A 26,194-nucleotide genomic window follows, 5' to 3' on the forward strand; every position below is an offset into this window, starting at 1 on the left:
ATAAGAGTTATCCAGCTGTTTTTAGCCATATCTGGGGGCGGCCACCAATCACAGCTCATCTGTTTTCTGAAGCTAAGCCATGATTGGGTGTTATCTGAGCCCTGAGCATCTCTGATGTCATTTTTAGTCGACAGAAGTGACAAAATGGCCGCCCCCCCAGAGATGGCTAAAAACGTCTGGATTTTGCTGCTCAATTCGAATTCCACATAATATTAATCAAAATGCCGGCGTTTCAACTAGTGGGCCTGCATAAAACATATCCTTGAAAAAAATATGTTTGGGTGACTTCCTTTAAGGTTGAAATTGTTTTCATATGGGACACTGGGCTGGGGATGCTCAAGGGCACCTTGACAGATATCACGTGAGCTCATATTGTGGGCATAAAATTTACACGTGTGGACCTCACCTTTTTAAGTTTTAGGTCAATTTCACAGCGATTGAAAATTTGACTTGTAAAGCGACCACCAAGGCGTGCAGCACGGTGGCCGACCGGTTAGCACATCCGCCTCAGAATTCAGAGGTTGACCACAACATGGCTTGTAGACCACCACCCAAAACAGCTTAATGTAGGACCCTGCTTTTATGAGACTTAATTATATAATTTCCTATGTACACGTGGCTGAAAAAGTGAAGCATAGAGAGTCTCTGTCATGAAACTACATGAGCACAATCAATGAATGAGGCGATCACTGCCAACAGCTTCTCAAATATCCACTCTCTCCTTTTATGTCTCACCTGTTTTAGGTTGTTAACTCTTTGTCTACTGTTCGGATCAGTTCGGCAGTGGCGCTTAGTGTGTAGTCGGCCTTAGATTAATAGCGTATAAAGGTTATTAATTGATGGACTGTTGGGTCTGAAAAATTCTAGCCAGCACTCCAATGTCAAAATAAAAGTAGTTGATCATTGCTATGATAACCTGCACATATTTGGTCAAATTCACAGTTGTGAAAACAACGGTATTTTCAAATGATTACACATTTGATTCATTTCAAAGCCCGATCATCTTTGGCAGTGTGGAAGTTCAGTATTTCAGTATTATTTAAATGTTGCAATGTAGCCAAGATGAAAGTCAACATGACCTATTGAGAAAGCCAAGGCAAAGTTCGACACTGTGCTTTCTGTGTGTAAAAAGACTAGCAAATTGGTGACTTTAGAAGTGCAAATGACTGAATACGGCTTTAACATTGAGCGTGCTCTCTTCCCACAGGTACCTCATAAGAGTGGCACTCAGCCCGTCAACTGTTCTTATCCTACAGACCAAAGAGGCCTTCAGGGAGTTTATTCCAATACATCAGAGTACAGCCTCAATCACAATGGCTCAGCCAAGCCGGGCAACCCAAATATACAACCAAAGGTAAACAAGAATTAGATAGATTTCTCTTACTTTGCGTCCGCAAAACCACATCATTCCATTTACAAACACCCAATGAATTGTTCGTTCAACTATTTCCTCCTTAGTTAAAGACACCCGAGTGGTAAACTCCGGCTCAGAGCTAATGTCACTTCTCACCTGTTTCATGTAGATGTCATTTTTGCCCCCTCCTCGTCATGTTGGCCAAAAGTGCCAAGTGTCCTTCAATAGCTCACATTCGTCTGACTTAAGCCAGCCCCCATGCTATGAGGATGCAGTCATGCAGGTAAATTTGAATACAAGCTTAAAATCCTTCAAATCATGGCTGGCCCTGAATTTTTTTGCCCGACTGGCATTTCTCTCTATTCTATTGAGTATCCTGATCTTTCTTTTTGTATTTGCTCTGTCCTTAGCCCTGTCTTTTTTTTTTATTTTTATTTTTTTTAAACATGCAAAATATTTGCATACTTTGCGTTGAATTCATAAACGAGCATAGTATTGCTAGCACAGTTAATGCTGCATAATACAGTCAAGCTGATGCGCAAATACTTGGAACCTCATTTCACAAATCCCCTTGTTGCCTCAATTTATGTGCTGTTTTCGGTCTTGGCATGGACGCAGAAGCTTTTCCTCGTGCTGCGCAATCATCATGCGTCACACATTGTAGGCATCTTTGTTTTTTCCTCTAAATACACCTTTAGGATGGCTCGCAAAAACTCAAAACTGAGTGATAGCGCTGTTAGGTAGTGATGGACAAATTAAGCAATCGTGATATTTTGTTTTTACACAGATTCACTGGAACTGTAAAAAGATTCCATTGGACTAGCATTTATCTTTAAACTAAGAACAGTTTATTGGTCTTGGTTTTCAAGAAATGTTTTAAGAACTGTTCTGCTAATCTATAGTCTGCTTAAAGGCTTTTGTCTTTTCCGAATGAAATCAGCCAACACCATTATTTCAATTCAACGTTTATGTGTTACAGCAACTGACCAGAAGTCAGCAGATGGATGAACTTTTGGATGTACTCATTGAAAGTGGAGGTAAGGTGAAATATTGAAATATTCATCCATTATCTGAGCTGTCAAAAACTAAAACACACAGACATTAGGTACACTTTCCCAGTCTACTGAGATCTAATAAACAAACTATCAAAAATCATATGTTAAAAAAGTTGATAATTGCTCCATCAACATTCAAGTACAATGCATTACAAGTTATAGTTTACAGTGACGTCAACCACGCTATTTTGATACATGCGCATGGCAAAATATTAGCGACACGTCCTAGTATAAAGCAGAACCGTTCAACACCATTGTTTATTTTGAATATTTGGATTTGTGTCATACTTGGTTTAATATGTTATTTGATGCTAAGCAGTAGAGGTATTTCTTTGCTAAGCAAAGCAGCCCATGTTATTATTCCTTGATAAATATATGGGCCTGCTTCTGGAAAAATGCACTACGGCTGCTAAGCAACAGTTAGCATGTTTGCACTTGATCAATTCTCATTAGACAGATTACTTCACGGAAACATGTAAAGTCTTTCTCGGGCCTCTGGATCCCTTTCGCTACGCAGGTACCTTACTAAATGGTAACATAAATTGAATTTTGCATTAAGAATTGTGCATCTATTCTTAAAATTCTTAGGCACCTTTTGCAACATCGCAACTGTATTGCCGACCAAAGTTTGGCATATCGCATTTTTATCAATTCTCATTTAAAACCGTACGGTAATACAGAAGCAAGATGTAAAATCCTTGTCAAGAGGCCTTAGTACTTTCTCTGCTCTGGTTGATATCGTATGTCACTAACCGCTATACATTCATCGGAATACAATGGGTTAGCATTTTCTCAATTCTGATGACAAATAATACGAAAAACAGGGCAAGATATAAAATCATTATTCAGCCTTAACCCTTTCAGCCAAGATATATTCTCGCTATAAATTAGCATGAAAATGATAGCCCGTTAGCATTCTATCAGTTCTCATACCAAAGTACCTAAAATAAAGTGCAGGACGGAAAATCTTTATCAATTTGCTTTCTCACTTTCTCCACGTATGTTGCTGTCTTGCTATATAAGTGATTAAGACAGACTTTCTGATATAGCTCTTTCGGATCTTGTTAGAGAATTCACATGAACCTATTGAGTGTGAACACATGCTAATTGTTTGTACCTAGACACTTCATAAATCTATATATTGGTAACAAAACAGTCAACCTGATGCGATACTCCCTCATCTTCTTTCTCTTCAAGAGATGCCAGCTAACGCCAGAGAAGAGAAGGAGAGGTCCTCTGTAACCAAAGTCTTGCCTCACATTACTGTGTTCCCAGGGTACCCCAGCCTACTCGTCCCAAGGCTCCACCGCCACTACGAACACCACTCCCCCACGCAGCTTCATTATGACCACCTGGAGACTCTGCTGGGCCCAATGAGCAGGGGAGTGGAGGCAACCTCTGTTAAGATGGCCACAGATGACGGGCACCAAGAAGACGACGGAAACCGAGACAGCGAAGGATACAGCAGCCCCCATAACCACCAGCGCAATCCTCACCATCCCCAACAGGACAAAGTTGGGGCCAATAGAGATCTGCTGGACACACCACTTTCACCCCTCAACAAGGTGTCTGCTATCCCCGAGGTGCAGGGGACGGTCAGCATGGCTTTCAGTGAAACCCCGTGGGAGACGATGGAGTGGCTGGACCTAACGCCGCCAACCTCAACCGCTGCCTTCAATGTTCCAACGCCCATTGTGCCCAGCATTTTCAACGCAGAGTTCTTGGATGTCACCGACATTAACTTAAACTCTGCTATGGACCTTCACCTGGAGCACTGGTGAACACTGACAGATTGACAAGGCAAAGCCAAGACATCCGCTTTGAGTAACTGTACAGATCACAAGAATCAACTACAGCATTAGCTGAGAAAATAATCGAACTCTGAAGAGCCGCGGCCCAACAATCTTGATTCAGGCCAATCCTGATTCAACGCCAAAATAGACTTTATCATTATGCACCTTATGTGTATGCATTAAGATCATTTCATTATTTAAGGAAAATGTTTCAAAAACACATGATCTTGCTGTTTAAATTTTTTGGGGGGGTTGTTTAAAAAATTGTATATTGTCCCTTGGCCCAAACTTCATGGTCAAGCAGCCTTAACTCGGACTCCCACACTGTACACGTTCCTGGCCTCAACGCAGCTGGAAGATAGATGGGATCATTCTTCCTGTCAGTTATTTAGGATAACCACCACGTTCCATAATTGTGTAAAGAAGCCTTTGGATGAAAAGTGTCATTTGCATAAAGTAATAGAATAATAGATTTAAGAGAGTAAAGTTCTCTAAAGAGCCAGCGGCAATGACAGTGGAAAAACACTAGTTTGTTTTTCCAGACTGTTGTGAATATCACTTTTCACTCGGTAAAAAAAAAATAAAAATTGAAAACCAGTAAGCATGCATTCATGCCGTGTCACATCGCAAAATGACGATGAGTACACAAAGACGCTCGGGATAGTTGACTGTGGCGCAATGTGAGTGTTGGGCCAGCAGGGAACGGGAAAGAGGTCAAGTGTTTGAGTACAACACAGGACAACCAACACAATGAGGTCAAAATTTAAAATACTGTTTTATGTATTAGTTTGGATCAAAAGTTTCAAGACTGTATTTTAACCCCCGAATGTGCGACAGAATCACAATCAGTCATCCCTGAAATGCAAATTCCCAAGTCCTTTTTGACATGATGCGAGTGCACAATTCACTCTTGTATATTGCAAGAACTAATGGGGATCCAATAAACATAAACAACATCCAAATTAATATGAATTAAATGTTCTCCAGACAATCATAGGCACCATAACGCTTTATCATACCCACTTAAAATAAAATGTTGAAATGTTGCAGCATTGCTGCTCTAAGCCTAATTTGTATTTTTTTTTTTAGTTTTGGGGCCTATGTTTGTGTTAATAACTACATCTTTGAATGTAAATATGAACAAAACTCACTGTGCACCTTTAGTTTAATTGATACAGTATTTGATACACTTTGCTTTGTGATATTACAAATATGCAGTGGGTATAAAAAGTCTACACGCCCCTGTTGAAATGTCTGTTTTTTGTGATGTAAAAAAATGAGATCAAGATCAATTATATCTAAACTTTTTCCACCATTGATATGAACTACGGCCCGTACGATTAAAAAATCAAAACTGAAATTAAAAATAACCAAGATAATATTGTTGCACAAGTGTGCACACCCTCGTATAACTGGGGATGTGGCTTTGTTCAGAATCAACCAATCACATTCAAACTTATGCTAAATGGAAGCAAGAACACACATAAACACAAATGAATTTCAACTGTTCAAGTAGTCTTTTGTTGTCATTTGCTTCAATTGATTGTACAATTTAATAGGTCACAGTAATGGCGAAAAAAAATGTGGATTGATTTTTCTTGATCAGAAAAATCTTTAAAATAGGGGTGTGTAGATTTTGTTATACTCTCATGTGTAGAGATGGCTGGCATCCTTTGAGGGACCCTTTTAACTCGAAACTTTTTTCATTGTTTAAAATATTTATCCTTGGAATGGCATTATTAAAAACAAATTAATGCCTTTGAAAATGTGTCGATCGTATCTATTTTAATCAGCAGAAATTGTGCATATACTATCATTTCTGCTTCCATGCAAGCATTTAAAACAATGTCAGATAAATGTCATTGTAATCTCTATTTTTCTAACAAATCCTTCTTTTTTGTCCTAAAATGTTCACCCTCCAAGCCAGCCACAGTTATTTATTTGGTGTAAAAATATTTGTACCGTTTCATGTATTTATACTGACATTCCTTTCTATATAGAGATTGCCGCTTGTTTTGGATTGAATAGCAAACTCCAAAGCTGCCATTTGACCACAGACATTTGTCTTTTAAAATGTGATGCAAACGGAAATAGCCACTTCATAATGAATCCTTTTCTTCAATCATTTCCATGTCCATTACTAGCACTTGTGAATAATAAATGTAATATATAAGTATAAGTGTATACAGATTTCTACTGTGAATACTGCCTTATAACTCACCACAGTTGGCTTTTACAAAGTAGGTGCTCTAATAAGCAATTCTACTTTGTTGCACGTGTAAATACTTACCACACGTTTGGCAGCTCTTTGCTTTTCTTACGGGAAATGACTCTGCTCGATGCTGCTCGAAGGCTACGTGTTTCCCAAAATGTCAAACAACAGCTTTTAGTACATTTACCATTTTCACATGTTCTCTCGAAACATTGATCACCAATTTATTGTAGCGTGGGTAACGGCTTTATACGACATTTAATAAAAGTTTAGCAAAATCCTACTTTTCCCAGCTCCAAAGAAAGACAAAACCTAAACAAAATGGATTGTGAATCTTTAGGAAACATGACAATAGGTACGCTTGTGAAGAGAACATTTTTCTTTTACGTAAAACAGTCATCAAGCAGAAAGAAAGGTTTATTGAAGAAAATGATATAAAGAAATGTAAATCAACCATCCCTGTGCATTGTACTTCTATTTTATGTTTTTTTAAGAGAAGTTGTGCATTGTATGCAATAAAAAAATATTTCCATTTGTCATTTAATGTGATCACATATTAAAGAGGTCAAAATTGCCAGACAATACTTGGACATCTGACACCTATAGTACTGATATTTAATGCTAAAACAAAACAATACATTGCACTAATGATATTTTCTCTCACCCTTACAAGAAAACACCAAGAAAGTTCTGGAATAATTCTCCATAGATTCCCAATATTCCAATAATCACTATCATCGAGTATTCAAGCTTTTCTGGTGACTGACTTTATTTTCAGCCTTCTGTGTTAAAATGATGTTTTTACCTTTCATCCTTGCAATCGTGGCATCTGGTCTTTGGGTTCATTTAGCAATAACATCCCCCAACCATGAAAAAAAAAAATGTATATACCTGACAGAAGCTGCAATGTTGCTTGACCAATTATTTTTTTTTTTTTCATTCCTGATTTCCTGTACACAACAGAAAATTGAGCAATAAATTCACCACAGAAAAATAAGCCGTGTACTTTTTCTTTTCATGTAAAAATAAATACATAAATAAGACAGTCTTTTCCACAGGAACTTTATTGGTAACCCTCGAGAGACATACGATATAATATTAATTGCCCTTAATATTATTTTATAATCTAATATGAACATTCTAGTAGATTTATACAACATGTACCCCAGTGATCTGCATTCACTAGGGTTAGAAAACATACCCCATAGGCGAGGAACAGATCTTTTTTTTTTTTTTTTTTTTTGGTAGGTTTGCACCATTTCCACATTACAGATAAAGACAGACAGAGAAGTAGTGACCGAATTCTCCAGTTGACCTAAAGAGAGAACACCGACTCTACTGCAATGCATCTCAATGAATCTCACTAATCCTAATTCACGACCTTTCTGGCCCCTATTTGGGGGATTCTGGCATTTCGATTGAAATACATAGTCATGTAGTTTTCCCATCTTCAGTGCAAGCCAGAGCGACGTGCTTGGAGGAACATGCTGAGTATCCAAGTGAAAAGTGATCTTTCAGCACTCTCAACAGTTTCTTTGTGGCAAAAGTGGAAGAGGACATCTTTTAGCAGCATTTACTGGTGTCGTTTTTCTATTAGGAGGAAACCCTTGGCGGGCTATTTCTCAAATATACATAGTTATGCCTGTTGTCTTTGTAATGCAGCATGGTGGATCTGTGATCAGTGTGGATGAGCGATAAAACTGTACAGTGCGTGGACAGGATGCTAAGAGGCATCAAGGCCCACTCTCAAATGGAAAATTCCACTCCTTTTCCCTTTCTTTTTTTTAACCTGCATTCACCACAAACATCTTTGTTGTTTTGTTCAACTGGGCCTTAATGGTCTCGCAAAACCTGCCGAGAACAGCAGATTAGATGCACTATATACATACAGAGATATACATCAGTGGACATCAAGTAACTTTACATCAGGCAAGCGTTGCATTAGCCAGTTTGTGCATTGTCATCATTTTCAAGTCACAGAGATAAGCATTTATTTTATCTGAAATAAAATTACGAATTACCGAATAATCTAACATGGCATTCTGATTAATATTGCGTTTGTGGAATATGAGTTAAGCAGCAAAATCCACCCGTTTTTAGCCTTCTCAGGGGGGCGGCCATTTTGTCACTTCTGTCGACTGAAAATGACATCATAAATGCTCAGGGCTCAGACCAATCATGGCTCGGATTCAGAAAACAGGTCAGCCGTGATTGAAAGTTACCTGAGCCCTGATCAGTTGTGATGTCATTTTCAGTCGACAGAAGTGACAAAATGGCTGCCCACAGAGATGGCTAAAAACAAGTGGATTAACTCTTATTCCACAAACGCAATACTTATCAAAATGCCTTGTTTCAACTAGTGGGCTTGCATAGAACATATTCTTGAAAAAAATAGGTTTGGGTTGACTTCCCCTTTCAAGCTGTTTATCATGTGAATCTGTTTACATAGAAATATACTGTCCTTAGCTTATGTATTATCACCTTGCTTCATCGCTAATCAAAATTATCAATAATAATTGAAAACAAATTCCATATTTTCATACGTAACACAAAATACACACACACAAAAAAAGAGGTGCTGTTGATTCTGTTTCAACTAGGTAACAAAAGAAAAAATGATCTGTAGGACGTTCAGCTTCATCCAAGTAGACCATTCCGAAATATTCTGCCTTGCAACCTCAATAGTCATTGAAGAAAATGTCCATTTCTACAGTAAAGCTTATTGAACGACTCATTTCTAATAATATGCGCGGAAAAATGAACGACTCATTTCTAATAATATGCGCGGAAAAATGCTGCTTATCCCAGTGATTTGAATGCAATGACATGACAGAAGAGGTGCAAACTAGGGCGACCTTGAGCGTGAGCATTGACAATTGTCCTCATTGTGTGTTAAGACAAACACTCACAGATTCCACATTGAAGAGAGAAAGAAGGACATAAAGCCACACAACCATATCCATAATTATTTACCCAGACAAGCGCGCTATGCATACTTATTTAGTTACCGTGGAGCCAAAGTCCAAGATGGCCGTGTGTGTTTACAGAAGTGAACACACAAAAGCATACGTACAGTCCACAATGCACAATCCAATAGGTGGCTATTTTTAGTCATGAGGACCATTGCTCTGTCTGTTTTATTTGGTAGATTCTTATATTTTTTCTATTTTTTTTGTGTGAATATTGAGTGACTTTAAATGAGGTGATGTGTGGTAGAAGGGTTGGCTTAATGATATTTATCTCATTGCACCACTCGTGTTCCTTTCTTCTTTGGAACGTGACTAAATCGGTGATTCTGTAAAAGTCCAGGAGCTAAGAAAGTGGGCGTCACCTCGCAAAAGCTCGGTGTTTCTTACCCGCTGCACGGCGGGGAGGACAATGCCCCCCCCCCCCCCTCCAAACTCCCTCAGTCCACATACATTGGAGAGATGGGAGAGGCGGGGATTTGATCCAGGATGCGGCAAACATAACTGGCAACATCCACAAAACGCTCTTCATACATGAGAATGAACGGATGTTTCTGGGACAAAACACACACAATAGTTAATAAAAAAGAGTTCTGATGTTTAAAGAGGAAGTCTACTCCCAAATTCTCTTTCCAATAATATGTTCTATGCAGGCCCACTAGTCTAAACTTGATATTCTGATTAATATTGTTTATGGCAGTGTTTTTCAAACTGTGTGTGTGCCGCGAGATATTGTCAGGTGTGCCGTGGAAAATTATCTAATTTGTGTGCCTGTGTGGCGCCTGGCAGCCTAATGATGTCTATACTACATTGTAGCACTCTTCCATACCAGCAGGTGGCAGCAGCAGCAGCAGGTAGCCAATTATCTTTGTTTAGAGACAAGCGAATTAGTGACGCATGTTTATCCAAACAGGCCCATGTTTCAACTAAGTAAGTATCAATATGAAATATTATAAAATACTTTTTTCTTTGTGTTTAATTACTATTCAAGATGTTATAATATAACGTCATTCTTCAATGTTAAAAAATGCTTATATAAACAATATAACACATATCTTGTGAATTATATCTTGTTGTTTTTTTTCCCATAATTTCAGCTGCTGGTGTGCCACGGGATTTTTTCAATGAAATAAATGTGCCTTGACTTAGAAAGTTTGAAAAACACTGGTTTGTGGAGTACGAATAAAGCATCAAAATCCATTTGTTTTTATCCAGCTCTGGGGGCGGCCATTTTGTTACCTGCTGTCGACTGAAAATGACATCACAGTTGCTCGTTGATGTCATTTTCAATTGACAGAAAGTGGCAAAATGGCCACCCCCTGAGATGGACAAAAACAGGTAGATTTTACTGCTTAACTTATATTCCACAAACAAAATATTAATCAGAATGCCATGTTTAGAGTAGTGGAGACGCATAGAACATATTATTGGAAAGAACAATTGGGGGTTGATTTTACATTCACTCCGACAAAGGAGACACTTACCAGCAACTCCCTGTACTTTGGCCTTTTAGATTCATCCTTTGTAAGGCTGCGGAGATAACAGTGTAATTTTTAGAATCATAAAAGCATTTACAGAAACTGTTTATTTACACTTTTGATTTTATGTTGACTGACTTAACTGTTAAAATGAATTGGCTGTGTTGTGATATTTGAATAACGTTACAGAACAGAGAAGATTATAACTGGACATTTCACAGTGGAGGCATTTAATACCCAACAACTGATCATCTTTGAATAATGACTGCGTGGTATAACCAACCAAGCCATAAAGTTCAGTTGTGCATTTCAGCAAAGACAAAGCATGGTTTTAAAAGAAAAAAAAGGGAGGACAGACAGCATTCTGTGCAATGTATAAACATTGTATGTGGCCGTAAATGCTATAACAACATGCCTAGGTTGTATTTCTATATCGTGTGTTCTGGAACGTAACCCTGCGATGGAGGGGGATTTACTGTACATCATTTCTTTATCGTAATATATTTACAAAAACTGCATTTGAAAAGTCATACAAAACCTACTATTCCCAGTTACATTGAGAGTACTAGCTGTGCCAGGATGAAGTGCTCTTATTGACAGAGCCTTCAGCTCGCCTGCGTTCTCTGAAAATCTCATTTATTTGCTGCTCAAGCTAAAACAATAAAAGTATTACTTGAGCGCCATCTGGTGGCACATTGTGCATTGACGAACCAGACAGTATGGTTCTGCTACTCTCTCTCTTTGCAGCTAATGCTAGACCATGTAGTCTAGTAATAACCATTACAATTTACTTGTGTTACCAAACATGAATTGTTGTATGTAAATGCCAAAATGTGACTTTAATGACTCAAGACTTTTTGTGCAAAGTGCTTATGGAATTATATGAAATTAACTGAAATTAAATCAAATGAAAATTATATTTGCTTACCCAGGTGTGATGTCATGTCAATTTGTGCTAGTGTGTTACTTAAGCTAGTAAGCTAATTACCATAATAGTATTGATTTTAAGCTTCATTTATCCAGGGAAGGCAATTCAGAACAGATTGTCATTTGCAATAGCAACCTGACCAAGAGGCAACAGACAGAATTTGAATTCGATAAACCTCACGTGAAGGTGTGGAATTTAAATAAAAAGAAAGAAAGAGTACTGAGACCAATAGTATAGACTTGTGAAAAAATGCCAGAGGTTTTGAAGGTTTTGTATAATGGTTTCATGATTGCGTCCATGTGAGATTGCCACATGTTAATGATTTCCGTTCTGTTTTAAGTGAATTTGCTGCCATTTTGTTGCGGCATCCATCATCAATTAATTATTTGCAAATTATAGCTATTCGAGGCAGGGCTCTGTAACACTGCATTAATAAGGTGACTTGACTTTGGACTTGCATGCGACTGGTTCCTATTATATGCTTGGTGCTCACAGTGTTAAGGCACTGGGAGAGAGGCTGACAATTTAACTGCATGCATTTCGCTTACCATAAGTTGACAAAATTGATGAACTTTGGGGAAAACTGCCTCTCTTCAGAATTACTGAGCTGTGGAGGCTCTCCTTTCACCACTTGCGTCAGCTGGTCAAAAACGCTGTTCCACTTGGGGTACGGAAACCTACCAGTGGCCAACTCATACTAGAGCAAACACAAACCGCATGAATTCAGATCTGAACTGCATTTACAGTTAGTTCCGACATAATATTAAAAGCTGTGTTTTAGGATATGGAATGACATGAATTTCTTACCAAGGTGATTCCCAAGCTCCATACATCGGAGCGGACATCGTAACCTTGTCTAGAGGCACTGGGGTCTATTCTTTCAGGCTGAAAAACGCACAATCACAGAATAGATTTCATGTAGAGTTTATATCTAGTGATGGGAAAATGAAGCTTCATGAAGCACTTCATATTTTTTTTAACGCCTCTAAATGGTGCTCTTGGTTTAAAAATAAAGGCTAGAGCAATGGAAAGGTATTACATTTTAAACCAAGAGTGCCATCTAGAGGAGTCAAAAATGATCACAAGTGCTTCATGAAGCTTCATTTGTCCATCACTAGTTTTCACATTCCATTAGGTCATGTAAGTGTAAAATGGGCAGTTCACAACATAAAACAAGGAAAGACTCGATCCATCAAAGCTTTTAAGGACACACGTAGGTCCATAGCACAACACAAATAATACTATAAGCAGACAGTGATGCTTGGTTATGAACTAGTGATGAACAAATGAGGCTTTATGAAGCACTTGGGATCTTTTTTGACTCCTCTAGATGGCAGTCTTGCTTTAATGTTGCAGTGAACATGTCATAAATTTATATTGCACTAGCCTTTATCTTTAAACCAAGAGTACCATCTAAAGGGGTAAAAAAAAATATCACAAATGCTTCGAGAAGCTTCATTTTACCATCACTAATTATTACCAGCACCAAAGTGCTATCTTTTTATTTACATTATCAAGCTTGATTTTTGAGGGTGTTAGGGATAGGCATATATTAATTTGGCATCGAAACAGGAGTTACAAAAATATTTTTAAAATAACTGATTCAACAATTTTATTGTTAAATCACCACAAACGTACAAATTTTGTGAAATGCCTATTCTTAGTAGATATTTTTCCAAGGATGATATTTTTGAAATTATTATTTTAACACATTGATGAGTGTCAATTTTCAACATGTTTTCCATGTTAATGCAGGGAAAAGTTATTATAGTCCACGAAAACTAATGAACTAAAACTAAAAACATTTCCATCAACGAAATAAAATAAAAATGAGAGTGATTTAAAAAATAATAATGATGATAGCTGACTCTACGTTTTACATTTATAAAACTAATTAAAACTAACTATAATTATAGCAAAAGTGTTTTTTCTTCATCAGTGAAAATACATGAGCTTTTGTGGTTAATTTTAAATGTATTCATTTCGATATTGCTGTCCGTACAAAAGAAGGAAGGTCAAACAGTCAAGGTTTTGCTCGGTTTTTCATGCAGATGGTTTCTACTTTGTTTTCTGCATTTGAGCCCGCCTGCTTTCGTAATTCTAACACATAACGGGGTTGGTATTTGGGATCAAGACAATGGGTGTAAACTTGTATTTCTTTGTACTTACTGCCATGTAGGGCCTGCAGCCAGCATCTCTGGTTTTGGCTATGGAGTCCACGAGCTGGCCGCTGATCCCAAAATCACACAGCTTGATGTTACCCTTTCGGTCCATAAGAATGTTGGAAGGTTTGATGTCTAAAATGATTGAAAGTAACATTTTGGTTAAGTCCAGCTTGGAAAAAAAAAATCTTGATCATGACGATCAATATGTCGGTAGAAATCGAAGCCGAAAGTACGATTACAACAAAACAAAAAAACACACACAATTGAGGGAGGGGCATTGTAATACAATTTTTGTTTCGAATTCTGTTGATCATGTGGAATTCAACTTTGATCAGTCATAAGGATGAGCAATTCAGCGAAATTTAATCATAAAAATATTATTTAAAGGGGCTGTCAACCCAAACATATTTTTTTAAGAATATGTCCTATGCAGGCCCACTAGTTGACACGGGGCATTCTGATTAATATTGTTTATGGAATATAGCAAAATCCACCTGTTTTTCACCATCTCAGGGGGCGGCCATTTTGTCACTTCCCGTCGATTGAAAATGACCTCACAGTTGCTCAGCGCTCAGCTAACGACCAATCATGGCCCGTCTTCAGAAAACAAGTGAGCCATGATTGGTTGTTACCTGAGCCCTGAGCAAATGTGATGTCATTTTTAATCGGACAGAAAGTGACAAAATGGCCGCCCCGAGATGGGCTAAAAACCGGTGGATTTTGCTGCTTAACTCATATTCCACAAACACAATATTAATCAGAATGCAATGTTTAGACTAGTGAAAGCATATCAAACATATTCCTCTTTAAATTAAAGACATAATCAGTTTTAGCAATATTGCCAGTGCTAATGCTAAAGTCAATGTAAAAATCCTATTGACGGGCTAATAGAAAAATAGCATCAGGTTCTGGGGGTGTGATTCCACCTCTGCAGTGTGACCGCTGTGTCTCCGTTGTTAATTTGGCGACTGACTCCCACCATCGCGGGCAACGGACGACAGCACAGCAAGTCCGGCCATGGAGCCACATCATACATAAAATACTCTCACAAACAACAATAATACACAATGCAGCATCACCTCACCTCTGTGAATAATTTTCAAGTTTTCCTTTAAGTGGTTCAGTGCTTTCACGGTCTGTTAAAAAGGCACATAAACTCAACTATAATTCTGATAATATGCGCGACGTGACGTGATATGACAACGTACAAAGGAAAAAAAGGTTCATGTCCTACTTACCGCTAATGTTATTTTGCCTAATATTTCCTCTGGAATAACATCATCGAATGCACAATATACATATTTATAAAATTTGTCTAATGAGGTAGACATAAGCTCCATACAAATCCAACAGTCCCCCTGAAACACAAATAATAATAAAATAAAACATCTTTGAACACAATACACATTTATAAAAATGATAGACACAGACATCAGAAGCATTACTGCCGCGTTGCCCAAACTTGAGCTATGCTAATGCATTCAGTTTCTGTTGCCGGTTTGTCATACCTCTCTGAAGAGAGCCCCATAGAATTGAACAATGTATGGACAGTCGCTACTCCTCATCACCACGTCGAGATCCATCAACAGTTGCTTTTGCTCCTTTTCATCCACAGTGGAACGAATCCTCTGAGGGCAAAAATAGCACAAACCGCAGCTAAAGAAAAATGCAATCAGATCCAACTAACTGCTCGGATATCAGCTGAAAGTACTTGCAGTACTCTGAACAGAGTAGTAGACAACAATGTATAGTTTATAGCAGGGGTCTTCAATCCTGTTCCCCAAGGGCCGGTGTCCTACCTGTTTTCCATCTGTCCCTGCTGCAACACACCTGATTCAAATGATCAGGATCGTGATGCAGCTTCTGCAGACCTTTGGTGAATATCTGTAGCAGGGGGAGATGGAAAACAGGCCGGACACCAGCCCTCGAGGAACAGGATTGATCATCAATCAATCAGCGATCATTTCTTTCATCTACGGTTTTAGTAGGGATAGGCCGATTATCGGCCAGGCCGATTATCGCCGCCAATATTTGTTGTTTTGACGAATATCGGCATCGGCCTTTTTTAAAAATCTGATGGCCAATAATTAATCCATTTAAAACTGTGTTGAAATCAAAACAAAGATATGTGAAAGTTTAACATTTCTGTCATTTTGAAATAATCAATTTAAAACTGTGTTGAAATCAAAACAAAGATATGTGAAAGTTTAACATTTCTGTCATTTTGAAATTTTGGAGGACTTCATTTACTGTGGAAAACTGTATGGAGCTATTGTTTCAGTTTTCATTTTAAGACATGCTGACGACCCTGGGTGCTTATATAAATATAATAATAATAGTAATGAGATTGTCAAAATGTATAGTAATAATAGTCTTTTTAAAAAATCTGCATAATGCAAATCTGAAAAATTGTTCAATAAACATGATTGAAAATGTTTCAACAAAGTTAAGATTTTTTTTATCGTTTTTTTTCCTTCTTTTTTTTCAGATTCTGATGCCAATATTTTCCTTTTCACTGAAAATGAATACCAGCCCAAATATCGGTCTACTGCCTCCTTGACAACATATGAAAAAAAACATATTGTCTATCTCTAGGTTTTAGACTTTTTTTTGTAGACCCATTTAAAGCAACTTTGGTCGCTCCAGCAAAAACTTCTTCCTGTTACCTAAGAATCTTCTATGACACTGACACACTTTTGAAAATACAGACATCAGCACTTCAGAAATAACAGCAACTTCTAACACCAACCTATTTTATTACGTGGGTCACATTTTCCAAAGAGCAATGTCTGCCAATTTAACACTTACATTCCCAAAGAGGAGACTTCAGTCTCCACTCTGTTTCAAAAATCACCTTGACTGCCATAATCTGGCCCGTGGGTTTGTGGACCATTTTATTGACGGATCCGTACGCCCCGCGGCCGATCTCCCCGAGGTCTCTCAAATCCTCCGCCGTGAAGTCGCAGTGCTGCTCAGGAGAAATCTTCAGCTTCCCTGACGATTCAATGCTGTGCGTTCTGAGTCGCTCTCTGGAGGATCATGAGGATGCGACAGAAGGGATGAAACAAGATGGTATGAATTACAGAATAGGCATAAGAAGCAACACATTAGAAGGAGGATGAACCCATGACACAACAGGCATTATTTCTTTAGTATTATCCCGTGTTTTTTTTTAACCATAAACTGCATTTAAAATCCTTGAATTTTCTCAAAAAACGAAAGTGCGCCTTGTAATCCGGTGCACCTTATGTATGGATGTCGGCTTTTCGGTTTGTTGCCTTTCGTTCAAATTCCTTCGCTATTTACTTTCACGCATCTAATCGCTAGCGGGAAACTATGTTTTCGTGATACGGGAACTAGAACTACTGTCGGAAATGAAGTCCTACTAGCCTAATGCTAGCGTCGGACCAAACGAGAGCTGAGCGTTTCTGGCGGTGCGTTTCCAGTGTTACAGATGTGGGACAATATCGTTGCGGTCAATAGGACTGAGAGTTAAACAACACAAGCAATTTATATTTATATTTAGTTATATTTAAGTCAGTTAAGCTTCAAATTTGAGCAAAATGACAAAACAACCTTTTTGATCAGTCAAAAGTTGATGAGATGTTTAATTTGGGTTTATTGAAGGGCATATTGTATTTTAACACTGAAACAGGCTTGAATCACCAACATTTCTTTCTTGCCATGACAACGGGCAAAATCATGAATCCAACATGGCCATGCCTACTCACATGTGGGGGTTCTGGAAGGAAGGGGGTGTTGGATTGAGCGGAAGGTGGGATGCCGGCTTCACCGGCGGGCTGGCGAAATTCAGCTTCAGCGCTTTACGTTTACCTGGCAGAACAAAAACACAAGACGGGTCCATATTGCCACAACATGCACATCTCATATGATGCACTGCAAAACACGGCGTTATGTTGTGAAGTGATGCAGCATTATATAATGCTTGATGACTTACACACTAAAGGCAACAGCATCCAGCCACATGATATGACGTGCACAGTATAATGATATCCAGCTGTACTGTAAGTCCATAATAATGAACGTATCGAAAAATGAATATCATTCGGACCGTGTCAATAAAAAAAAAAAAATACGGTATATCATGAATATTTGATACAACTGTGGTACTGGATATCATTACGACGGTGCAAGTGGTCATAATGTTATGACAAGGGATGTAACGATTCACTCAAGCTCCGATTCGATTTTCAGTTCACGATTACAATCTTTTTTTTAAACAAAATTAATGACTCATTTTATAACCAAAAAATGTTTTTATTTTAACATCTGCATTTTGTCCTTGTTACAAAGAAAAAAATCCATTGACAATTAACAAATAATTTTGACTGTTTAACTCAATTTTTGTTTCATTAGCAGTGTTTTTTGTTCATGCCAGAACTAAACATGAAAATAAATACAAGTACAATAGATTAGACTGTTATCATTACAATTTTTTTTGCTGTCGAAATTTCAATATCAATTTTTTTTTTTTTACATCAATGCATATTTTAGCAGTTCAAAACGGGTTTAAATCCATTTTCGATGAATCGTTACATCCCTAGTTGTGACTGATCAGCGTATACATATACACTTGAGATACGACATCATGTGCGGAAGTCATACTGAAAAGTGCCCTAAAATTTGACACGAGAGAGGTCAGTAAAAAATGTAAAGCAGTAACAGAGGAAGGAATCACCGGTGTTAAAATTCCAACTTTTTAGAAAGAAGAATTATGTGGCCCGAAACAGCTACGGTATAATAAACTCTATGTTTGATTTATCTCAAGTTGCCAACCGAAATGTTTTTTTTAACACTATCTAAGCGCATCGGCAGTCTTACAGGGGTTCCCAACACACACACGTTCACTGGACAGGCTACTTGATTTTAATTTGCGACATTTCTTGCCAATGATAACCGATGTATGGACAAATGTATTAGGACACCTGGCCATTATACCAACATTTGGCCAAATGTTCATGGGTGTGTTGGGTCAGTGGTGCCTTGAGATATGGGTTTAATTCATCTTTTCCCAATGAAAAGAATGAAAATGTCATTAATCAGTTTCGGCCTTTCCCTGCCAAACAAAATATTGTAATATGTATTTTAATGAGGGAAAATATCACTCAAAAATACGGTGCTTTTTAAAAACATACAGTACAGCAATGAAAAAAAATTACACTGTTTTTGTCACACTGCATCAATTGAATGGCCATTGTACCGCTCCTTTTAGTGTGCCCACCTTAGCCACTTGGGGGCACTGTAAAACAGACAGATGGATATAGTGTTTATTGAGTCTGCTCAACTCCTCACTAATATTAGTCGTGCTTTGCGGAGGACAACAAATATATGACGGTGAGTTGGGCTATACTGTCTGTCTACATGTGTTGCTGCACTGGTTGTGTTCAAACCATTGCTTGAAGATTACAGCACCGCAAATTAGATGCTATTTAGTAGTGATGGGGAAATGAAGCTTCATGAAGCACTTGTGATATTTTTTACTCCTCTTGATGGTGCTCTTGGTTTAAAGTGAAATGCTAGTGCAATGGATATTTATGACATTTCCATTGCATCTTTAAACCAAAAGTGCCATCTGATGATCACAAGTGCTTCATGAATCTTCATTTGCCCCATCACTACTATTTAGCATAACGATTAAGATAGCAGACTTAAATGTTAAGGTATGTGGTTGTTTTAAACTCACAAGGTGAAGATCACGATTGTTGCATGTTTAGTTTGACAGTAAACGGTAGTGGCAATGAGTCACTCGTATCTCGACACACCGCTGTATATAATTCTGGCTCTGTGCATAATTACGACACTGTGAGAACTGGAGAAAATCCTAAATAAATTCAAAAATATTCAAACGCGTGCACCAGAGAGAAAGTGAGCCACAACTAATTGATCATGGGAAATTATGGATCCCTGGAGGACATCAGTTGAGAACCCCTGATCTCAAACAAATAATTTCACCTGTGATGCAAAGTGCTGCATTCAAGTGTTACGTCCTCCTTGTCACGCCCGGTTCAAAGAAAGTGGAAAGCGATCCCAATACTATAAAGTACCACTGCAAACACAGCGTTCTTGGCCAAAGTCGAGTTAAGCAGTGGAGAGTGGACAGACTCCCAAATTACCAGAGCACCACACAGGCTGCCTCAATAGTACACAGTGGCTTCCTTTCACCCATTCAACACGTCAAATAGAACGGATCGATGTTAAAATGTGCCTCTGATAGCAGCCCGTCGTGACAAAAGCCAATCAGTGTCCAGCAGCTGAATGACAGAGGTTAGGAAAACCACCTTAGACTACTGAGGTGAACGTGTACCCACAAAAAGATTAGAGTGGCGTGATTAAGCGTGCAAAGTTATCTGCTTACTTTGGGAAACTCCAGACAGGCTTATCTGAAATCCTGAAGTAAGAATAAAAGAACACACACTTACTTTTGATTTTGTTTACATTACGGCCGCGTCATTATTAGGAAGTGTCATACCAGCAAGCTAAAAAAATTGACTTCAAAGTGTTTTTGGAGGCCATGATCAGCCGTTCTTCATTTGCAAGACTGTAAACTTACTTTAAATCTAATGTATAAAGTACTATCCCATTGTTATAATGTTCTGAGCAACTATTCTGACATGCATCATAAGGAGATGCTCTAATATTTCACCCCTGTCATGTAGCTAGCTACATACCATCCTTAAAATATGAATTGAAAAACACTGCAAACGACAACCACACTAATAAACAAAGTGAATTTTGTTTGGTGCATTTTTTTGGACACAGCAATTTTTTTTGACATTTTAGTTGACCTAAAAGCAACATTTTATAGAGAACCTTGCAGTTTGAGCAACACGAGGCTTAATTAACTAATTCCTTTTTGAGAGTGTCTAAGCATTGAATATGACGTAATTATGGTACACTAGAGGCGTGTCCATAATTGAATAAATAATTATTGAAAAGAAAAATGATTGCAGATGCCTGCCTGTAGTGTAGAGTGGAGGTTACTCTCATTGAGATCATCGGAGGGAAAAGTAAGCCCAAGCCAAATACGCAGAATGTGCTATTGAATATTCATATCTCGCAGCGATGTCAGAACTAATCGATTCATCAGCAAGTAATCGATTATCAATTGACAACCATTTTAATAATCGAGGAATGGTTTAGAGCCATTGTTTAACTTAAAACTGTCCAAATCCTCAGCAGTAATTATTTTCAGATTTCAGTCATCCTTCATGGAAGCAGACTGATTATATTTTGTGTTTCATCAAAATAAAACAGTTGCAACATTTGCTTTTATTTGACCAAAACAATAACTTAATCCGTTTTAAAAAAGTAGGTGTGTACAACATCAATCCCTCTCATGCGATATTGCTTGATTGTTGTTTTTTAATCACTACAAAACGCCTCATAAATGTATTAGAAACAAATAGATTGGTTAATAAAGTTAACGCGTTATCCAATTATTCAATTAATCGATAGACCTTTTTTTATTTTTAATTCAATAGTGACAGCCCTAATATCATGTATTATTGTTTATGTCTGTGCTGACACTGCCACTGATGGGTTGATGTGTAATTTGGGCATCTGTGCTTGCGGGTTATTGTTCCATCTGCCATATTCGAGACATCTTACTTAAAATGTACTGTACATGGAAATAGACATACAGCATATAGGAACTCAATCCGAATTGGACACTTGGACCTGCAGTGTGAATGCAGCCTAATTTGTACATTTGTCTTAACGGTAACTGATGTCACTTTACTTCAAAAAAATAAAAAATAAAAATAATTTAAAAAAGAAAAACTTACCCAACAACATGCAGACTCACACTAATATATATATATATATATATATATATATATATATATATATATAAAAAAATAAAAAAAAAAGATGCAGGGTTGAGTCAAACCTCGGTTCATGATTCAGGGACTCGGTTTGCAAACCAAAGTAATTGTTCCCCCTTTCAATAAATAGAAATTGATTTAATCCGTACTGGCCCTGGAACAAAGTTATGTTTACCTTGTTTTATGGCTTTAGTTAAAAATATAGTGACATCTTTAGTCACATCAGCGTCCTTTTATTACCTCCTTGCTTTTAAGAATGGTACAGAATTGGTAAATTTCACCAAACAAAATTGTGTAGCAAAATCAGAAACATAAACACTGTCATGTTTAGATATTTCCTTCTTTGTCCAACTGTAACATGATTAGGCTTCCTAATAACACTATCACTTGAATTTTTCACTTTCTCGGGAGCCATACTGTTTAGGGATGGACCGATTATCGACCGGGGCGATTATCGGTGCCGATATTTGGCATTTGGACGAATATCGGCATTGGCCTTTTTTGATGGCGGCGAACACTTGCTAACATAGCGAATTTTGAGTTTTCGTCAGGGTTCGTAAAATGTTGCCAAGATGTTCGCAGATGTTCTTTACTTGTTGCAAACAGTTTTTCTTGTCGCGAAGAAATCTTGTTTAGACAGCTTTTCATTGTCTGTGAACATCTTTGCCACAATTTGCTACTTTTTATGAAACCCTGGCAAAAACAAAAAAACAATTTGCTATGTTCGTAAGTATTCATCGCTCAGTGACATACTGCCCTCTCTCTGCTTCCAGAGATTTTAAAACAGGGTTAATTTCCGGGTACTTTTTATTTATGCATTTTTTTTAATTTTCACCTTATATAAGATATGCTACTGACACTGGGAACTTCCGACACATTTTATTTTTGTTAGAAATTAAAACCAAAATAAAGTGAAAGTTTAACATGTCCAGTTATTTTGGAATTTTGGAAAACTATTTACTGTAGAAAACATTGGGGAGCTATTTACTTTTTTAGTTTTTCATTTAGCTTTAGACATGCTGATGAAAGCTCCCTGAAAATTTTGTTAGAATTTTAAACCAAAGCCATCTATTCTCTATATGTTTAAAATTAAAAGAAAACCGTCAACATGTTGAAAATTTGAAATGTTGTTTTAACAAGCGTGTTTAATGGCATTTCAACAAGGTTACATTTTTTAATTTTCACACCAATATTTTCACTTTTACAGCAAATGAATATCGGCTCTAAATAGGTTATCGGCCCCCTTGACTACTAATAATCGGCATTGTCCCTGAAAAAGACATAACGGTCTATCACTAATACTGTTGGTTTATTTAGAACAACAATCTAAGTAAAATACAGTACGTGGCACGGCAGCAAACGTTGACTCCGCTATGCTGGAGAAACCATAACAAAGTATTCTGTGTCGTCATTCATGAATCGAGGTCTGACTTTGTATACAAATTAAAATAAAAAACAATAATAATACCATAACAGAACAGGGCGGTTAGGGAAGTTTTTAAATCTTGATTTTATTTGCCAATATAAGACCCAAAGAAACTATAAAAATGTAAAACAGATCACTTCCAACAGCAGACGAAAGCCTAGTAAGGTAAATGTGAATACCTGTTTCATTTTGACATCTCCAGCAGCTGTTGGTTTCTGTAGGGTTTAGATCAAAGGTTTGATACTACACATGTGTCACAGAATAAGATCATACAAATACACATTTGTGAATAGGTTGATGTTGCTATTGATCATGTCCTGATGTAAGGGGGTGGGGCAAATCATTCAATGGAAATGTCATCCATCAGCAACCATTAATGCATCCCTCACCGAACACGATCCTGTCTAATGCGCCATCACACTCTAGTCAAGAAGAATTAGTCACGAAAGAAGTGTGACAACATTGTGTCAACTGATTGACACATTTGTCATTCTAACCAATATTAGATCCAGAATTTGCTGCTGGGAGCTTCATTACAAGGGAGATGATCCTTCCTTATCATGATCTAGTACATAGACTTTAATCACAGTGTAACACATTTAAGAATAAATAACACACCGAATAATATGTCAGGACTAGAAGCAGATTTACAACGGATACAGTGCGTTTAATGCATCATGAAAATATTACTTGATCTAAATGTGTACTGCATTAGCAAAATATAATCGGCTCCAGTCATTCACCAGCATTATATGATAAAAGTCGAGTGACTAAAGGAATGTATTATAATTTATTTGTAGTTGACTTGTAATAAGATATTGTGCACATAACAGTGGCCTGCCTAAGAAGAAATACTTTCAATGCAGGCCTGACTTTCTCACTGCTCGTATCAGCAGAACGGCAGCACCGTCAGTGACGTTGGTCCTACTTTTCTTATTACATGCATTGTTTGCGTTTTTAACATCCTAGTTTTGTAGAAATGAGGATCGTGACGGACTCGCGCAATGCAAGTCTCCAAGATGCCAAACAGGCCTGGCGATGAAGCAGCTATACTAGGCTACCGCATCATTGCTAACCTGATAGCTGTGAGTTGGTTGTGGAGCTGTTTGAAGCTAGCTAAAACAAGCTAGGGCGTTAGCGGAAACGGTCAAATGTACACTTCAACGTAAAAGGCTACATATACCTTATCAGTATTTTTTGTGTTATTATCTACAAAAAGGCGACATAGTGTTCATAAAACGTTTCGTGTTTGATATCACTTACATTTTGACTAGTATTTCATGGGCCCACTCGCGTGTCAAAATAATTCATTTAGGATCCAACAACAATTTGGATTTAATTTTGAAAGGTCTGACTGCATAATCTGTTACAAATCTATCTGCGTTTACAACAGTTCCTACTTAATGGAGCTACAATGCTACATTTCCTTACAGCTTCCGTTTTAGGATAAATACGATCAAACATGTTTGTGTACCTTGCATACTGCTACCCTGCTGGTGGAACTGGTGCGACGCAGATCCTACAATGCTGAAGCTGTTGCTGGAGCTAGAGGAGTTGCTGTCAGGACTGGGAGTCGCCATTGTTGTGTTAGGTTCCGGCAGCGCTCGGGCTGCAATGCAGATAGTGAAACTTCGCCCTCTCTCTGCCTCCAGACGGGACACTGCGCAACTTGAACGCAGCACATGCCATATGGCCACGTCTTTGCTGACGTTGCCTTCAAGTACTTTCGGACAAACCAAAAGCACATCGTCCACTCCAAACGACGTGCACAATCGTTCCCAATTTTAAAAAAAATTAACTCAAATTAACCCATTTATTCCTCTATTATATCACCTCCTTGAATAACAACAGTGAGTTTCCTTTCGTACTGGATATTCCCGCATGCAACTGGGAAAATGTAAATTCCACTCTTGAATGTTAATATAAATGTGGGGAAAATAAATGTTGGAAACACTGTGGAAACAGGTGTTGCTAATATGCATCTCATGTGTAGCCAAGGTCCGTGTCTCTTTTAGTCATTGAATATTATGTTTGGAAGCAGATATGAAAAATGGAAAAACGACTCGTTATTTGATTTTCATTTTAAAATACAAACACCAAAATTAAAATAGAGCTTAATTTTCTATTTTGTTGTCCGGGACGACTAAGGAAGAGTCCAAAAATTGTTTTAATTTCCTTTTTTTATTCTAAAACGAAAATAGAACACAGCACGTGACATAAATCGAAATACTGCTTATATAGATGTTTTAGATTCCCGAAAGTTTTCACCGAAAACATTTTTCCTAGTGACCAGAAGATGGCGACACCGTAGCGCCTGAAGGCGATATCGTGAACTTTATTGTAACCTGGAAAAAATGTTGGTATCCTCTGTTAAAGAAATAATAATAATAATAATAATAATAATAATAATAATAATAATAATAATAAAAACAAATACAACTTTAATGAAAACGAACTCATGAAAATCAGAAATAGCTTTTGGATTACGGTTGAACAGCTTTATTTTAAAAATGATCATCATAAACTCATGAAACAAGCCTGGACAAAAATGGTGGTACTCTGAGAAAAGATTGAAAATAATTTGACCATGGACATGTTCAACTACCGTGTCGTCGAATTAGCATCACAGATGTCTTCCAACAAAGTCAATTGGCCAACATTTTTGGGCATACATACTCTACTACAACCATAGGGAAAGACCAACATTCTCGCCTGGTTGATGAAGGATCCAAAACAACAAACAGACAAAAAAGGCAAGTGGTAGTCTCCAAGTGGTGCCTTATATATATAACAAATATTCCAACACTAAAAGGCGAATACAAATATGGAATATTTCCCTTACTTACTGTTGCATACACGATACGGTGTTGTTGTTTGAAGAGTCATTGCACAATTTGACAAGCACGCTTTTCTTTCCATTTGAGCCTTCTCATATCGTACAGTCGTACAAATTCTTTGACCTACGGTAGATAA

At 37.7% G+C, this 26,194-nt stretch overlaps 2 protein-coding genes across 10 annotated transcripts in view; one reads left to right on the forward strand and one right to left on the reverse strand.

Annotated features, from left to right (window-relative positions):
* Positions 1-6,692, forward strand: part of myocd (myocardin) — a 25,944-nt gene extending 19,252 nt beyond the window's left edge. For 3 of the 7 annotated variants that reach the window (XM_086017688.1, XM_086017691.1, XM_086017694.1), the window contains 4 exons: positions 1,208-1,354; positions 1,524-1,637; positions 2,334-2,391; positions 3,607-6,692. In XM_086017688.1, the coding sequence (XP_085873814.1) occupies positions 1,208-1,354; positions 1,524-1,637; positions 2,334-2,391; positions 3,607-4,190 (903 nt within the window). In that variant the 3' untranslated portion in view covers positions 4,191-6,692. The remainder of the gene's footprint in view (positions 1-1,207; positions 1,355-1,523; positions 1,638-2,333; positions 2,392-3,606) is intronic. The other 4 variants (XM_086017693.1, XM_086017695.1, XM_086017689.1 and 1 more) reach the window with 3 other exon arrangements.
* A 768-nt stretch (positions 6,693-7,460) lies between these two features.
* On the reverse strand, positions 7,461-24,981 carry map2k4b (mitogen-activated protein kinase kinase 4b). Of its 3 annotated transcripts, XM_086017699.1 has the most exons (13): positions 24,696-24,981; positions 23,401-23,436; positions 20,328-20,360; positions 17,683-17,785; positions 16,806-16,980; positions 15,460-15,579; positions 15,190-15,309; positions 15,036-15,087; positions 13,956-14,083; positions 12,594-12,671; positions 12,335-12,483; positions 10,865-10,910; positions 7,461-9,934 (listed from the first exon to the last, which is right to left on the reverse strand). In XM_086017699.1, the coding sequence occupies exons 1-13, from the start codon at positions 24,799-24,801 to the stop codon at positions 9,821-9,823; spliced, it is 1,260 nt and encodes a 419-aa protein (XP_085873825.1). In that variant the 5' UTR covers positions 24,802-24,981; the 3' UTR covers positions 7,461-9,820. The 3 variants fall into 3 exon arrangements, with proteins under 3 accessions (XP_085873825.1, XP_085873822.1, XP_085873824.1); XM_086017696.1 differs by lacking the exon at positions 20,328-20,360 and having other exon boundaries at positions 24,696-24,926; XM_086017698.1 differs by lacking the exons at positions 20,328-20,360; positions 23,401-23,436 and having other exon boundaries at positions 24,696-24,927.
* Between the last annotated feature and the right edge of the window lie 1,213 nt (positions 24,982-26,194).

Source organism: Filicampus tigris, chromosome 19 (genome assembly GCF_054856515.1).
Source record: "Filicampus tigris isolate MCC_2025a chromosome 19, RoL_Ftig_1.0, whole genome shotgun sequence".
NCBI lineage: Eukaryota > Metazoa > Chordata > Actinopteri > Syngnathiformes > Syngnathidae > Filicampus > Filicampus tigris.

Excerpts from the sequence above, each read along its gene's own strand:
- map2k4b (XM_086017699.1), bottom strand. The coding sequence starts at position 24,801 with ATGGCGACTCCCAGTCCTGACAGCAACTCCTCTAGCTCCAGCAACAGC. Across the intron at positions 15,088-15,189 it reads TAGGCAAAATAACATTAGCG|ACCGTGAAAGCACTGAACCA; the intron begins GTAAGTAGGACA and ends CCTTTTTAACAG. Across the intron at positions 12,672-13,955 it reads GCTGCAGGCCCTACATGGCA|CCTGAAAGAATAGACCCCAG; the intron begins GTAAGTACAAAG and ends TGCGTTTTTCAG.